At 42.3% G+C, this 15,965-nt stretch overlaps 1 protein-coding gene across 2 annotated transcripts in view; it reads left to right on the top strand.

Moving 5' to 3' along the window:
• The window catches only part of jpt1b (Jupiter microtubule associated homolog 1b), a 33,407-nt gene that overhangs the window by 9,840 nt on the left and 7,602 nt on the right, over positions 1-15,965 (top strand). For both annotated transcript variants that reach the window (XM_060904336.1, XM_060904337.1), the window contains exons 2-3: positions 2,092-2,231; positions 13,553-13,659. In XM_060904336.1, the coding sequence (XP_060760319.1) occupies positions 2,092-2,231; positions 13,553-13,659 (247 nt within the window). The remainder of the gene's footprint in view (positions 1-2,091; positions 2,232-13,552; positions 13,660-15,965) is intronic.

The following is a 15,965-nucleotide window of genomic DNA, read 5'->3' as shown; positions in this document are numbered from 1 at the left end:
AGTGCATCGCGGTTTGTTGCATATGGGGCTGCATAGCCGCAGACCAGTCAGGGTGCCCATGCTGACCTGTGTCCACCGCCAAAAGTGTCTACAATGGGCATGTGAGCATCAGAACTGGACCACAGAGCAAAGGAAGAAGGTGGCCTGGTCTGATGAATCATGTTTTCTTTTACATCATGTGGACAGCAGGGTGCATGTGTCACTTACCTGGGGAAAACATGGCACCAGGATGCACTACGGAAAGAAGGCAAGCTAGCGGAGGCAGTCTGATGCTTTGGACAATGTTCTCCTGGAACACCTTGGGTCCTGTCATTCATGTGGATGTTACTTTGACACGTACCACCTACCCAAATATTGCTGCTGACCAAGTTCACCTTCGTGGAAACTGTAGTCCTTGATGGCAGTGTCCTCTTTCAGCAGGATAATGCGTCCTGCTACACAGCAAAAATGGTTCAAGAATGGTTTGAGGAACATAAGTTTGAGGTGGTGACTCGGCTTCCAGGTTCTTCAGATCTCAGTCCAATTGAGCATCTTTGGGATGTGCTGGAAAAACAAGTCCGATCCATGGAGGCCCCACTTCGCAACTTACAGGACTTAAAGGATTTGTTACTGACTGCTTGGTGCCTAGTACCACAGCATACCTTCAGAGATCTAGTGGAGTCCAGGCCTCAAGGGGTCAGGGCTGTTTTGGTGACAAAAAAGGGACCTATTCAATATTAGGCGGGGGTCAGAATGTTATGGCTGATCGGTTGCACCTTATTTTGTTTGGTGTCATGAATTTCCCTTGTGTGCCATATATTTCTTTTTGGTTTTGGTCCTGTCTCCACACCTGTCATGTCATTAGTCTGTTACCTTATTGTGTTCACCTGTTTGTATTGTCTCTTGGTTAGTTTCTCAATTCATAACCGGTTGTGTCTTTGCTCTGGTTCTTTGTTTTTGTGTGTTTCTACATCTCATGTTTTCACATTTCTTTGTTTTTGAACTCTGCATGGTTACTTGACTTGCATTGCTGTAAGAAATATTTTGCCTCACATCTTCACTAGTCCACACATCACCCTCTGTTCCATCACGTTCCACATACCTGCAAGTTCCTGAGTCCGAAAAGATCATGCTAATTAATCCACCAAGTACCACCATCAAGCAGATCGCCCAAGCCAATACATGTGTAATACAGCAGGATTGCTTAGTTACAGTATCATTGTGCACCACAGTTTATACACCACGTCTTCATACCAAATGAAAACATTTGTGTTTGAAATGTCATTAAGGACAAGAGTTCATTTTCTTTTTCTGGTTATTGAAACTACAAATAAAAGAGAGTAATCGAAGACTCTGAGCCCAGACCAAAATCATCTCATCCAGAGTTTCTGGGCAATTTGGAATGAAAACCTGCAAGATAAGACCATAAGTGTTAGAAATTTTATATACAGATATTACACACATATACACTCGCTGGCCTCTTTATTAGGAACACTATCCACCTGTTCTGTTTGATGCAGTTCTCTAATCAGGTGATCCCTTGAGAGCAGCACGATACATCAAATCATGCAGATACAAATCAAGAGCTTCAGTTAATGTTCACAATGTTCAAACATCAGAATGGGGGGGGGGGACTGATCTCAAAGTACGACTTTCTTTCACTGTGGTATGGGTGTTGGTTTGAGCCAGATGGACTGGTTTGAGTATTTCAGAAACTGCTGATCTCCTGGGGTTTTCACACACAACAGTCTCTAGAGTTTACACAGAATGGTGCGATAAACAAAAAACCATTGAGTGAGTGAGTGACTTCTGTGGGTGGAAAGTAAACAAATGCCTTGTTGATAAGAGAGAGTCAGAGGAAAATGGGCAGATTGGTTCGAGCTTTTTTTTTTCCAGGAAGGATATAGTAACTCATATAATCACTCTTTACAATCGTGGTGAGCAGAAAAGCATCTCAGCATGCAACAGAAAACAGAACACCACATTGGGTTCTACTCCTGCAGCCAAGAACAGAAATCTTAGGCTCAAGAACCCTAAACATCTCTATTACGGTGGCCGGTGAGTGTAAAATGATGCGTAATTCTGACTTGAACTCCGTGTTTTTCTCTGCAGGGTTCTGCGGCCTCCCGGAGGAAACTCCAACATTTGTTTTGGCACAGATGAGGAAAGGCCGGTGCGCAAGAACAGAATGGCCTCCAACATCTTCGCTGAGCCCGAGGACCCCCACGCCCATCGGAGGAACAATCCACCTGGTACACACACACACCGTCTTGTAGACATGTCATCAACCCATCCTTGTTTGTTCTCCCCTTGTACCAGAGATGTTGTGAGGCTGTGATGAATACCGCGGTTATTACAAACATCATCAAATCCCTTCAGTCTGTTCAGAGCAGGAAGCTACTTAGTCAGAGCTTTCCCTTTTGAACCATTTCCTTGTTTTCTCTGTGAAACACTTTGCTCAGGAATGTGAAGGTCATGTGATGGTGGTGTCACAAGGCTCCGTGTGTGTGTGTGTGTTCTGCAGCTTGTAAACTTGAAATTGAGTTGCAGCTGCTGTTATTTAACAAAGGAAGTGTGTTATTGTTGATGAAGTCTCCAGTGTCTGCTTTGTAACAGTCAGAGCTAAAGCTGCAACTTTAAATTTACGGACATCTTCAGGACAGACGAGTTTACGGTCTTTTTTCTTATTACCATCTGGAGAGAGAATAGAGAGTGACTGTTTGTCGCTGCTCTAACATAAGTGACAACAGGAACTTAACATTTCACAGCAATAAACAGATCCAGCCCCGATTCCAAAAAAGTTGGGACACTGTGTAAAACTAATAAAAACATAATGTGAAGATTTGCAAATCATGGAAACCCTATGTTTCATTGAAAATAGTACAAAGACAACAGATCAAATGTTGAAACTGAGAAATTGTATTGTTTTTAAAAAAAATCATCTCATTTTGAATTTGATGTCAGCAACACATTTCAAAAAAGTTGGGACAGTCTTTTTTCAAAAGACTGAAAAAGTTGTGTAATGCTATTAAGAAAAAAAACTAATTTGGTTAATTGTCAACAGGTCAGTAAGATGATTGGATATAAAAAAAAGCATCCCAGAGAGGTGGAGTCTCTCAGAAGTAAAGATGGGGAGGGGTTCACCGCTCTGTAAAAGACTGCGTGGGCAAACAGTGCAACAATTTAAGAATAATGCGACATTCTCAATGTAAAACTGCAAAGAATTTGTGGATCACATTACCTATGGTCCATATCATTAAAAGATTCAGAGAACCTGAGGAAATCTCTGTGTGCAAGAGACAAGGCTGAAAACTGACATTGGATGCCTGTGATCTTCAGGCCCTCAGGAGACTCTGCATTAAAAGCAGACACGTGTCTGGAGTGTAAATCACTGTATGGGCTCAGGAACACTTCAGAAAACCATCGTCTGTGAAAACAGTTCATTACTGCATCCACAAATGCAAGTTAAAACCAGATATAAACAAGTGTTGCCAGGCAAAACAAACTTCACCCAGTAGCACTTATCATGAATATGAAGGAAGATATTAGGGGTGTTCACACGGCACATATTTGCATCGATGCTGCACCGATGTATTTTGTTGCGATATATTTTACACTGGTGTAAATTTTGTGGAGCGTTCACACGTCACAAACCTGCTTACTAGAGAGAAGCGTGTTAGCACCGGTGCAGCCCCACTTGCGTTCACACGGCAGTTTTTGCGACCGTGCTATACGATAGTAATAATGCGGAAATGAAATATGCGCATGCGTGAAAATGTACTTCCTTTTCCCGGTTGTCATGGCATCACCAAGCGCCGGGAAAACAACGTGGATGAAGACCCCAGAGTTGCCAGATACTGCTGACGTTTTCCAGCCCAAAATATGTTCAAATCCGCCAAAATGCACTTAAAACCGCCCAATCTGGCAACACTGGAAGACACGCAGTTCTGTTGTTGTTGATATTCGCCATTTTGGAAGCGCAAAATACCAGGATGCAAATTATGCAATGCCCGTATGTAATCAACTCTCCTCACGCGTAGCGAGTCTATCCCTGTAGCGTTCAGACGTCCCATTTTATATCGGTGCTGCCTCGCAAACTAGCATTTACTCCGGAGTAAATTTCTTAAACCACCTCCCGAGCAGGGTTAGATTTGCACCGGTTTAAGCAGCTTTCAGGGGCTACACCAGTATAACTTTGTACCGTGTGAACGCTCTACCGGGGCAGCCCCGGTGCTACACCGGAGTAAAAGTTGCCGTGTGAACACCCCTATTGAGAAAAAAAAAATAGGAACCCTATGGGTCCATGTGGCTGCTGCGTATAAATAAAATAGTCTTCTGATCCCATGTCCATACAGTAAATATAGCATATGCACATATAGGCAGTAGCCATAAAAATGAAGCGTAATCCAAAAATGAACAATTTAAAAATCACAGAAGTAAAATATACCAAGTGTCTGTACTTTATTATTCTACTCTTAGTTTTCGAAACTGAAACCTCTGAACCGAGGCTGACACACACACGCTGTCGCCGTGACCCAAACTCTTATTTCCCAGAAATGGCCCGGCACTAGAGCTCAGTGGAACGCACTTTCCCTCTGTAATAAGCATAAACATGTCTGAAAATGAATTCTTTAGTCTAGTCCATAGCAGGTAAGATAATGATGATAAATCAACAAAGCAGGGAAGGTTTTATCAGTGGGGTTTAAAAGTGGGCGTGGCCAAAATTCCTTCCTTTGCATATGTAAACAAACCAAGAAACCATCCAATGACAGCATAGTGTATGCAAACGAGGCAGGTAATGATCCAGGTAGTGTGGGAGGAGTCTTTCCGAGGCAGACCTGTCTCCCATTTAAAACATTTGGTGCGTTATGAAGCGCAAAATATGACAAAGGAGACCCTGAACTGTTGAGCAACTGAAATTGTATATCAGGTGAGAATGGGACAACATTTCTCTTTCAATACTACAGTAACTGGTCTCCTCAGTTCCCAAATGTTTACAGAGTGTTGGTAAAAGTAGAGGTGATGTAACACAGTGGTAAACACGCCCCTGTCCCAACTTTTCTGAAAAGCGTTGCTGGCATCAAATTCAAAATGAGCACATATTTTTCAAAAAACACTAAAATTTCTCAGTTTCATCATTTGATATGTTGTCTCTGTACTATTTTTCAATGAAATATACTGTTTTCTATGATTTGCAAATCTTTACATTTTGTTTTTTATTTGTTTTACAGTGTCTGAACTTTTTTTTGGAATTGCTGTTGTAAAACGTCCATTGCATTGTTAATTACTAAAGAGAAAAATGTATTTGTTGCCACTGCTGTGGTATGAGAGGAATAAAACACTTGGGAACGTTTCGATTGCTACACACTATAGCACACTAATACATTTTTTTTTCCCCCTCAGAATGGGATTTAAACTTTGACCACTGAGCTAGTTCCGTGTACCGTGTGGTAATAAATTGGATGTTGGATGTAGCCCAAACACCACACACTCAATGAAATCCTTCTCAGGAAAACACCACCACTGCGCTGAACCACTTATTAAACAGCTTCCTGTTGCCCTGCACTGTAAATCACACAGGCATTCAGAGATGTATGTGGACTTTCTGCCTGTGTCGTGAACCAGTTCAGCCACTCGTGTGTGTGTGTGTGTGGTCATTTCCAGTAGAGATGACCTCATGGTCTGGTTACTCAGCTCCACTTCCTGGTGTGTAAGAGCACAGAGGTGGATGATGGGAAACACAACATTGTGTGACATCGCCTGAAAATCATTCCACGCACCATGACGGAGTGCTAACATCAGGTCTGGCGCGGATCTGTGTGTAAATAGATGCTTAATAAGTACCCGGGTGTTTGTGTTAAAGCTGGTGGTGTGATTTTCCAGAGGTGTACTTGTCATCCCTCCTCTCTCTCTCTCATATGCTCCTTTGTGTTTAGACTAAATGTGTTTAGGCTGTGTGTGTGGGGGGTTAGACAGGGCTGGCACCAATCTGCGGTTCCTCACGAGCCTTGGTTTGGCAGGTGGAGGCAGAGCAGGAAACCTCAGCAGCTTCCAGACACACAGCACACACAGCAGGGGGAAATGAGCAGAGGAAATGATCTGTGTGTGTGCGTGCGTATGTATGGGGACAAAGGCAAGCCCAGGGTCAGACAGAAAAACAGCAAAAACGATTAGCAAACAAAGAAGGGTATAAACGAATGAGAGACTGAGAAATATAAAGAAAGACTGACAGATAAACTGAAAAAGAGAGAGAGAGAGAGAGAGAGAGAGACAAGGGAGGCAGGCAGGCAGGCAGACAGACCGAAAAAGGGAGAGAGAGGAAGAGGGAGCAACAGAATGGGGAGACTGCCAGACAGACAGACTGATAAACAGACAGAGAGTGAAACAAGTGTGTGATTGATGACATTGGAGCTGATGAAGCTCATGATCATGCTCATGTATGTTTTCACATGCTAATGCAAAACAGGCATAGACCGTGTGTGTGTGTGTAACGTTAGCACTTTATCAGCGCACACTCATCAGTGGAGAGTGAGACACAATGGCGTCTCTCAGTGGAACTCCAGTTGAAGTTCATTATCCAGCGGCGCTGCTGTCGTGTTTCAGAGAGCGCTTTGTGGCTTAATCACTGCTTTTCATGAAAGACGTTCTCTCTCTCTCTCTCTCTCTCTCTCTCTCTCTCTCTCTCTCACACTCTGTGTGTGTGTGTGGGGGGCTACAGTTCAGAGCTCAAACACAGATGTCAGGGTGTGTTTTGGGGGGAGGTGTGCACTTGTAGTGCAGCTTTGTCCTCAAGTGTGCCAGTGTTTGCTGGGTTTAAATAAATACATGCCCTTTTATTTAACTTGGAGAGAAAAAACCCAGCTCCTCTTTTCATTCCATCACAGTTTGTAACGTCTGAGCAACAGTTTGAGGGTTCGGTTACTCCCAGGAGGCATCGGTTCATAATTACACACTCTATTGGTTTCATTGAATTGTTCAGTAACTCATTATAATTACTATATAATAGGCTTTTAAGATAAAATCTGAGATTTGATCGACTTAAAGCCCAATTTTGTAAGCAATAAAACACTCCATCTCATGGTGTTATGGGAAAATAATCAGTGATGCAGCGCTGTGAGCGAGGTGGAATTACTGCTACTGTGTTGGTGTAGTTTGTATCTGTTATAGTTACATTTAAAGCTGTACTGCCTTTCAGATGTTTCAAGTGTAGGTTTTAAAAAGAATTTTCCCTGATACCCGGTTATTGTTATTTAGTGACCGAAAGCTACTGAATTCGAATCACAGATTTCCAATTTTATTCGTTTTTTAAATAGAACAATTAATTATTTTTTTTTCTCCATGTGTCCCTAAATTCGCCACTATTTTTTTTCCTGCTTCACCATGACCCGATACAAGATACTACACCATGCATCACATCACGTGGTGGGCTTTCCCCGTTCGTGCAAGGCATTGTGGGATACAAATTTGAAACAGGAGAGAAAAATGGAGGACGTGAGTGTGTGAATGAAACGTGAAAGACCGACTACGGTAACGGAAAGAAAGCGAGAAGAAAAGACGTTATGTTATATACGAAGGAAAGGAAACGCAGGACCAAACTAATAAATATGGGCGCTCAGCGAGCACCTCGGTGTGATCAGCTGTTCGTTTAGCGACAGAATGATGGAACTGTCAGTGCACGCTCAAAGGGAAACCTGTAGATGGCAGTAATGCGACACTGTGGATGCCAGCTGCCGTAAAACCCAAAAGAAGAAGAAGGTAAACCTGCGCATGCGCACACGGACTTCCTCTGTCTGCTTGACTGCGCCAAGCGAGCGATTTCATGCACATTATTTGCTTTAATCCCCTCAAATTAAATAACTTCCCAGCCACAGAATGGCCTGATATTTTGTGAGATATTACAGAAATAAATAGATATCACAATCACCACATTTCAGACAGAACTAAATTTCACCGATTTTATGAAATCGAAAGGCTGTCTGGCTTTAACAGAAGTTAGTTCCCGTTATCACTTGCGCTGTAGCAGCTATAATCCAGCCTTGGTCTCCTTCACCATACTGACGATTATTAGCTCATCTGTCCATAAGGCCGATGAGCTGCTGCCATGGCATGGCATCTGTCCATGGTCCACAATTCAGTTAAATCGCATCTCCTCTAGGGCTGGGCGATTTTACGATTACGATGTTATTCACGATATAAAATCTCTACGATTAGAAATTAGACACGTACGATATGCCTACGATAAGCCTACGCCTTCAATAAAATTACTTCATCCGAAGTTTTGACAGACACGCGAATAGCCAATCATAACTAAACAGTACCGCACATAACCAATCAGTTGGAAGAGAGCCACGTCAAGTTAGGTTGCGTGCACACACAAACACACACACACGTGTAGCAGCAACGCACAGCATGGCTGTGGTGAAGTTTGCAGGAGCGCGGCATTTCTCCAACAAAGCGTGAAACAAAGTGATTATAAAAATGAGCAAGAAGCCGACTGACCGGAGTTCTGAACAGGAAAGTCAGAGCACTGCCCTGGAGGACATCGTTGAAAAGAAGGGCCAGAGATCTTCGGTTGTGTGGAGGTATTTTGGATATTTAAAATCGGACATACAACAAAGTGTTACACAAAACCTTAAACACACTGACGTACAGGATTGCACTTTTTTTCTCCTTGCAGCATAAGGTTTACACGTCAATATGTCTTTGTTTATTTGAAAGCTGCTAGAATTTGCACAAATGATTAACAATGGTATATAGTTTTTATTTTTCAGTTTCAGTTTATTCATTTGAATAAAAAGAACAAAAGAATGTGCATCCAGTTTGTTTTGGTTCTGTGAAACTTGAAGGCTTGTTAAGCTATTTTTGTTAATTAGGAAGGAACTACTAATTTGTAATGTTCATATTTTGAGCAGAAAATTAAAGAAAATACAAAAATGGTGATTTGATTTATATTGTGATATATATCGTTATCGAAAATTTTGAAAAAATATATCGTGATATAATTTCTCATATCGCCCAGCCCTAATCTCCTCCGTTTATTCTCCATGGATTTCTGTTCTGATTGTTTTATTTGAATGAACTCCGCACAAAACTTGGTCGTTGTTTTGTCAATTTTTTTTTTTTTTTTTGCTAACGAGTTAATAATTAGGCCAAATTAACGAATTTTCCAGGCCTCTCAGCAAAATTGTATCTCCTCTCCCATTCCTCATCTGATTCCTGTTTTGGGTCGATCTTCCCTTGAGTAACAAAACTTGGTCGTTCCTTTGTTGATTTTTCTGTTGTAAACAATTTGTTGATGACTTTGTTTAAATCGTGTCTCCTCCCTCCCTCAGTTCTCAATGGATTTCACTTCTGATTGTCTTATTTGAAATTCCTCGACCTTCTGCACAAAACTTGGTCATTGTATCGTCAAATTTTTGTGAACAAATTAATCATTAGGTCAACTTGACACATTTTCTTCTGATTAGAATTGTATCTCCTCTCTCATTTATCATGTGAATTCAGTTCTGATCTATGTTTTGGTCGATCTTCCCTCGGGGGAACAAAATTTAGTCCTTTGTTGATGTTCCTGTTGTAAACAGTTTGTCGTGGAGGTTGGTCCTCTCTCACATCGTCACATTTCAGTTCTGTTTGATGTTTTGGTCGTCATGGTTGTTTTGATGGCAGGCCAGATGACGCTCATGATTTTAATTGGCCTGTGTGGAGCGTCTGCTGTACGAGTGATCTGTTACTATAGAAATCATAACATATTAGAACGAGCGCAGTAATACAGTATAAACTTGTGATTTGCAGCTGCACTACTGTCAGAGCTGCTGTTCTAGAAAACGAATCAACACCTGGTCTTCTGACCAGTCAGAATCCAGAATTCAACACATCTGTGGTGTAACTGTAAGGTAAATATTTTAACATAGACACGAGCAGGTCCACAGCATTCCACAGTATGAAGTGAACTCGCATAGCGAGTATCGTTTAGTCAGGACGGATTCATTCTGATGACTTAAACACGACTCACAGCATCATGAAACCGCACTAAATCTTCGAGCTAAACCAGTGGAAAATGTGTCTCATTCTTTCCTCACGGAGAGACGGAGAGGAGGGACTGCTAAAGCTGTCTGCGTAATGACAGCGCAGAGACAGTGCACTCTCAACGCTCTGGAGTCACTCGGTCATGTGTGACGCCATTAAAATCGCCTTTATTAGCAGTCTGCGCTTCCCTCGTGCTTTTACGGTCATTATGTCGTTTTAACGATGTGTAGGTTTTGACCTGCAGTAAAAAGCTCATATCTCGATTACAAACCTCTTGGTGTGGATCATGATACTGTGATGAGCATTTTGTCCAAAATCCTTCTTGGCTGGAGCGCAGGGCAAAGGGATGATCAGTTAAAGCCATCATAACACTGCTGGACATGTCTAATATCACATTATATCACATAACTGACGGATCAGGGACATTTTCAGTCCCAGCTTTGCGATACTGTTCCGAGTATTCAAGCAGTTAATAATGAAACGGTGCCACTTTTTTATTGCTATTTTTAGGTCAAAGGGTTTGTAAAAGAACAGTGGTACAGGGTTGGTATTTATACTTGTTTATACAATACCAGTCCAATTCTTCTTTCTTTCTTTCTTTCTTTTTTTTATTAATTAAGTCATGTCTTAAAGTAGGGGTGGCACGATAGTGTAGTGGTTAGCACTGTTGTCTCACAGCAAGAAGGTTCTGGGTTCGAGCCCAGTGGCAGATGAGGGCCTTTCTGTGTGGAGTTTGCATGTTCTCCCCGTGTCTGCGTAGGTTTCCTCAAGGTGCTCCGGTTTCCCCCAAAGACATGCAGGTTCGGCTAATTGGTGGCTCTAAATTGACCGTAGGTGCGAATGGTTGTTTGTCTCCAGGTGTCAGCCCTGTGATGACCTGGCGACTTGTTCAGGGTGTACCCCGCCTCTCATCCATAGTCAGCTGGGATAGGCTCCAGCTTGCCTGCGACGCTGTACAGGATAAGCGGCTACAGATAACGGATTGATGGAGGTCATTTGTTTACTTAGTTGTTCGGTTCTTGATATAATACTATATGGATTAGTACAGCTGTGGTGTTGAATAGGGCTATTTATTTACTTATATGTTTATTATTTATTGTTTGATTATTTCAAATGCATTAAGAAGGCAAGAAACTCATCCACTAATTAACTTTTGAGGAGACACATCTGTTAATTGAAAAGCATTCCAGGTGACTCCATCATGAAGCTGGTTAAGATAATGCTCGGAGTGTGTAAAGCGTCGTCAAGGTAAACGCTGGATACACCGAGAATCTAAAATATGAAACGCACATTTTGGGGGTTGCTTTTTCACACTTTAAAAATTTGTTTACCACATCATTCCAGATATGTTCTAGATGTTATTTCATAGTTTTGATGTCTTCAGTGTTGTAGAAAATGGTCACAGTAGAGGAGAAAAACTCTCAATGAGTAGAGTAGGGGTGTACAAACTTTTGACTGGTGCTGTATTGCATTTACCGTTTTTTAAATTATATACTTTGAACTGTCTTTAAACCTATTTGTTGTTTAAACCAATTTGTTTTATAAACCATACAATTTGTTCATAACATCTACGATTGGCTAATAAACCACAAGATTACTTCACAATCCATACGATTGGGTGATATCATTTACAATTAGTTCATAGCCCATATGATTCATTCATAACCCACACAGTTGGTTCATAATCCCTTTAAGCAAGACAGCCTTCCAATTTTTTTAAATCAGTGAAATTTAGTTCCGTCTGAAATGTGGTCATTGTGATGTATGTTTGTCTGTTATATCTCACAAAATATCAGGCCATTTTGTGGCTGGGAAGTTATTTAATTTGAGGGGATTAAAGCAAATAATGTGCATGAAATCACTCGCTTCGCACAGTCAAGCAGACAGAGGAAGTCCGTGTGCGCATGCGCAGGTTTACCTTCTTTTGGGTTTTATGGCAGCTGGCATCCACAGTGTTGCATTACTGCCATCTACAGGTTACCCTTTGAGCGTGCACTGACAGTTCCATCATTCTGTAGCTAAACGAACAGCTGATCACACCGAGGTGCTCGCTGAGCGCCCATATTTATTAGTTTGGTCCTGTGTTTCCTTTCCTTCGTATACCACTTTAACGTCTTTTCTTCTCGCTTTCTGTTACTGTAGTCGGTCTTTCACGTTTCATTCGGACACTCACGTCCTCCATTTTTCTCTCCTGTTTCAGATTTGTATCCCACAATGCCTTGCGTGAATGGGTAAAGCCCACCACGTGATGCATGACGTAGTATCTTGTATTGGGTCATGGTGAAGCAGGAAAAAATAGCGGAGAATTTTGGGCCACGTGGAGATAGTCATTAATTGTTCTATTTAAAAAAAAAAAAACTTAATAAAATTGGAAGTCTGTGATTCAAATTCAGTAGCTTTTGGTCACTAAACAAAAATAATTGAATATTGTGTAAAATTCTATGACCTACACTTGAAAAATCTGAAAGGCAGTCTAACTTTAAATTGATACGTTACTGGACTGGTTCATAACTCATCCAGCTGATCTAGTTTCCTGCCCAGTTGGTCCAAAACTTCTACATAAAACAGATTCATTTATAACACGACTAATAATTTAATAACCTACCCAGTTAAATTACAACCCACCTGTTTGGTTCATCTCTTCACAAAGCTTGGGTCCTACCTTGCTGAACTTCAGTGAAGTTTGTACGTTAATCCCAAAATGAACCATACAGTATCCATACTGTTACAGTACTGCAACAACACTGCTGTCCCCCAAAATCCTCATGCCCACCTGATCATGACCTCAGAGACAGAAATGTGCCAGTGTGAATATTCATAATGCTAATGCAGTCCTTTCCTGTGCTTTTAAGATTGAATGATTGTCAGCTTCCATGATTCCCATCAGGGTTCACTCTGTAGTTAGTAGTCTAGAATTTGTAAGTCTGCTTCGTGTCCAAACTACATTGAGGTTACATGAAGCTGTGGCCTAAAGGTTAGAGAAGCAGCTTTGGGACCAAAACGTCACCAATTTCTTCTTTTCCGTTTCTCCTTGAGCAAGGCACCTAACCCCCAACTGCTCCCCAGGCTGTTCTGGGTGTGTTGTACATCACGCTGGATAAATGCATCTTCTAAATGCCATTTTTAATGGAATGTAATTGCAATGACAAGCTTGATTTTTTTTTGATGAGTGTGTCATTGTGTTATTGTAAAACCAAAAAGCTGATCTTTCATAGACTGATGTTTTGTAAAATGACCATATTTGGTCAAAGTTTGTCCAATAGAGTCCAGTTTACTTCTAACCAGAGATCTTGGTCAAAGATAAGTGGTAGGACTACACCAGCACTCATACTGTCCCCTTCCCCACCCACATGGAAGCCCATTATCCTGGGAGTGGAAATGAGCCGCAGGAAGATTAACCCTCGCTAATGCAGTCCTCTTAGATATTTATTTGATTTGCGTTTGTAGGACAGACGTGTCTACTTCTATACAGAGCATTATAAGTTCTCAAAGTTAATGCAACTCTTCTAGTCGCTGCATTCTGATGTCATCAGTGTTATTTTTGCAGGTGGTGAAGCAACTGGAGTGCTGTGTGGTGAACACTCCGCCCCACTGAGGCGGTGCCACCAGCCGCCAATCTACCTGAACAACACTGAACATCCCGCCAAATCCACGGTGAGGACAGAAGAGCGCGAGAGAGAGAGAGAGAGAGACATAAGTAGATAGTCCTATGATTGGTTCATAACCCAAATATTTGCTTCATAATTTGTATGGCTGGTTCATAATTTTTACAATTGGTTCATAACCCCTACATTTGATTTACAAATTCTACAATTGGTTCTTAACCTGAGTTATTGATTTTTAACCTGTATGGTGGACTCATAACCCATACATTGTGGGTTAATAACTTATTATTTCAGAATGTCACGATCCAGCCCGGAAATTCCAGATCCTGATCTGTGCCTTTGCGCGCCGTGCTGCATTTTTCCCCATTCTCCCTGTGCTGCATTAGCACACAGGTTTATCAGCTACTCCTATATAAACACACCGAGGAGATTCACACAGCACAGATAAATACTCACTGTAAGTTTTGCTGAGCTCATGTTCTCGTTCATGTTTACGCTTTGTTCCTCGACTTTTATTTGCGTTTCTTGGATTACGAGTTTGCCTGCCGTTTTTGGGACCTCTCACTGTGACTTTGGCTCAGGACTCTGTTTATGTTGTGGATTATGATTTTACCTGCCATTTTGGGACCTGTTGCTGTGACTGGCTTGGGACTTGTTAACGTTTTGGATTATGACTTTGCCTGCTGCTTTTTGGGACTTAATGGCATCTTCCTGGATATCACCAAGTTGGTTTTGGACTGTGCTGCTGCACCTGTCACCTGCCTGTTGCCCTCACGAATCAACTCTTCAGGTATGCTTCCACTCATTTCCCATAGTTGCACATTGGGTCCTATCTGTTTCCATGGCCTTTGGGTCATGACAGAATTTATCCACCACACCACAGACCCAGCAGACAACGATGCACTTAAATCAGCATTGGCTAAGCAGGGTTCTGTCTTAGGATCTCACCAACAAGAGATCATAGCTGTTCGTCAAAGCATGTCTTCTGTCACCGAAACCCTACAAAGACGCACTGCACAGATGGAGAGCCTCCAGGTTTCAATCACGGGCCAACCAGCTCTACCTAGTCAGTCAGCTGCTCTGACCTTAAACCCCCCCCCCCAAGCCTTGACTACCCACTCCACAGCCATACAATGGTGCCCCCGGAACATGCTGTTCATTCCTCTCACAGTGTTCTACAGTGCAACCCTACGGTTGTGCCATAGAACTGCTACCTGGAACCACACCTCCCAGGGGCCGTATCTACTCTCTTTCCCTCTTGGAGTGGGAGGCCATGGACAAGTACATCTAGCAGTCTCTAGCAGCTGGCATCATTCGCCCATCATCCTCTCCAGCTGGAGCAGGGTTCTTCTTTGTGGAAAAGAAAGACAAGTCCCTCAGGCCCTGTGTTGACTATCGAGGACTTAATGCTATCACTGTCAAGAACTGCTATCCCCTACCACTCATGTCCACTGTCTTTGAATTACTTCAGGGGGTGCAGTTTTTTTTACTAAAGCTTGATTGCTCCAATGCTTACTACCGAGTACGAATAAGAGAAGGAGACGAATGGAAGACGCTGTTTAACACACCTACAGGCCACTATGAGTATTTAGTTCTTCCCTTTGGGCTCACTAACGCCCCCTCTGTCTCTCAAGCCCTGATCAGTGATGTCCTGTGAGACTTAACCAGTTTGTTTTCGTTTATCTTGACAATATCCTCATTTTCTCCCCCACATTGGAGATGCATCTGTCCCATGTCAGACAGGTCCTGCAACAACTTTGAGAACCAACTCTTTGCCAAAGTGGAAAAGTGTGAGTTTCACAAGCGCAGCATGTCCTTCTTGGGCTTTGTGATTTTTTTTTTTTTTTCCCCTGGGGTGGTCCAAATGGACCCCAACAAGGTCAAGACTGTCCAAGTGGCCTGATCCCTCTTCCCGTAAGGAATTGCAATGCTTTTTAGGGTTTGCTAATTTTTATCGAAGGTTCATCAAGAACTATAGCACCATTGCCGCTCCTCTGACCGAACTCGCGTCCTCCAAGCATCCCTTTTCTTGGACCAACCATGCTGAGAAAGCCTTCTCTTAAGAGCAGATTCACCACAGCATCAGTTCATTCCCAGAAGTCAGTCAAGGATAACCAAAGTACACCACTCTGCATTCTTTTCTTGTCACATGACTCCAGCCGAATGCAACTATGGCATTGGGGATTGCGAATTGCTAGCTATTAAGCTGGCCCTAGAAGAATGGGGAAATTGGTTGGAGGGGATTCAGATTCCATTTATCATTTGGACAGGCCATAAAAATCTTGAGAACCTCAGGATTGCCAAACATCTCAATGCATGCTAAGCCAGGTGGTCTCTGTTTTTCTCCCACTTCAA

The sequence above is a fragment of the Neoarius graeffei genome, chromosome 22 (assembly GCF_027579695.1).
Source record: "Neoarius graeffei isolate fNeoGra1 chromosome 22, fNeoGra1.pri, whole genome shotgun sequence".
Taxonomy (NCBI): domain Eukaryota; kingdom Metazoa; phylum Chordata; class Actinopteri; order Siluriformes; family Ariidae; genus Neoarius; species Neoarius graeffei.
The sequence above is the reverse complement of the archived record's forward strand: the minus strand, read 5'-3'. Positions and strand labels throughout refer to the sequence as shown.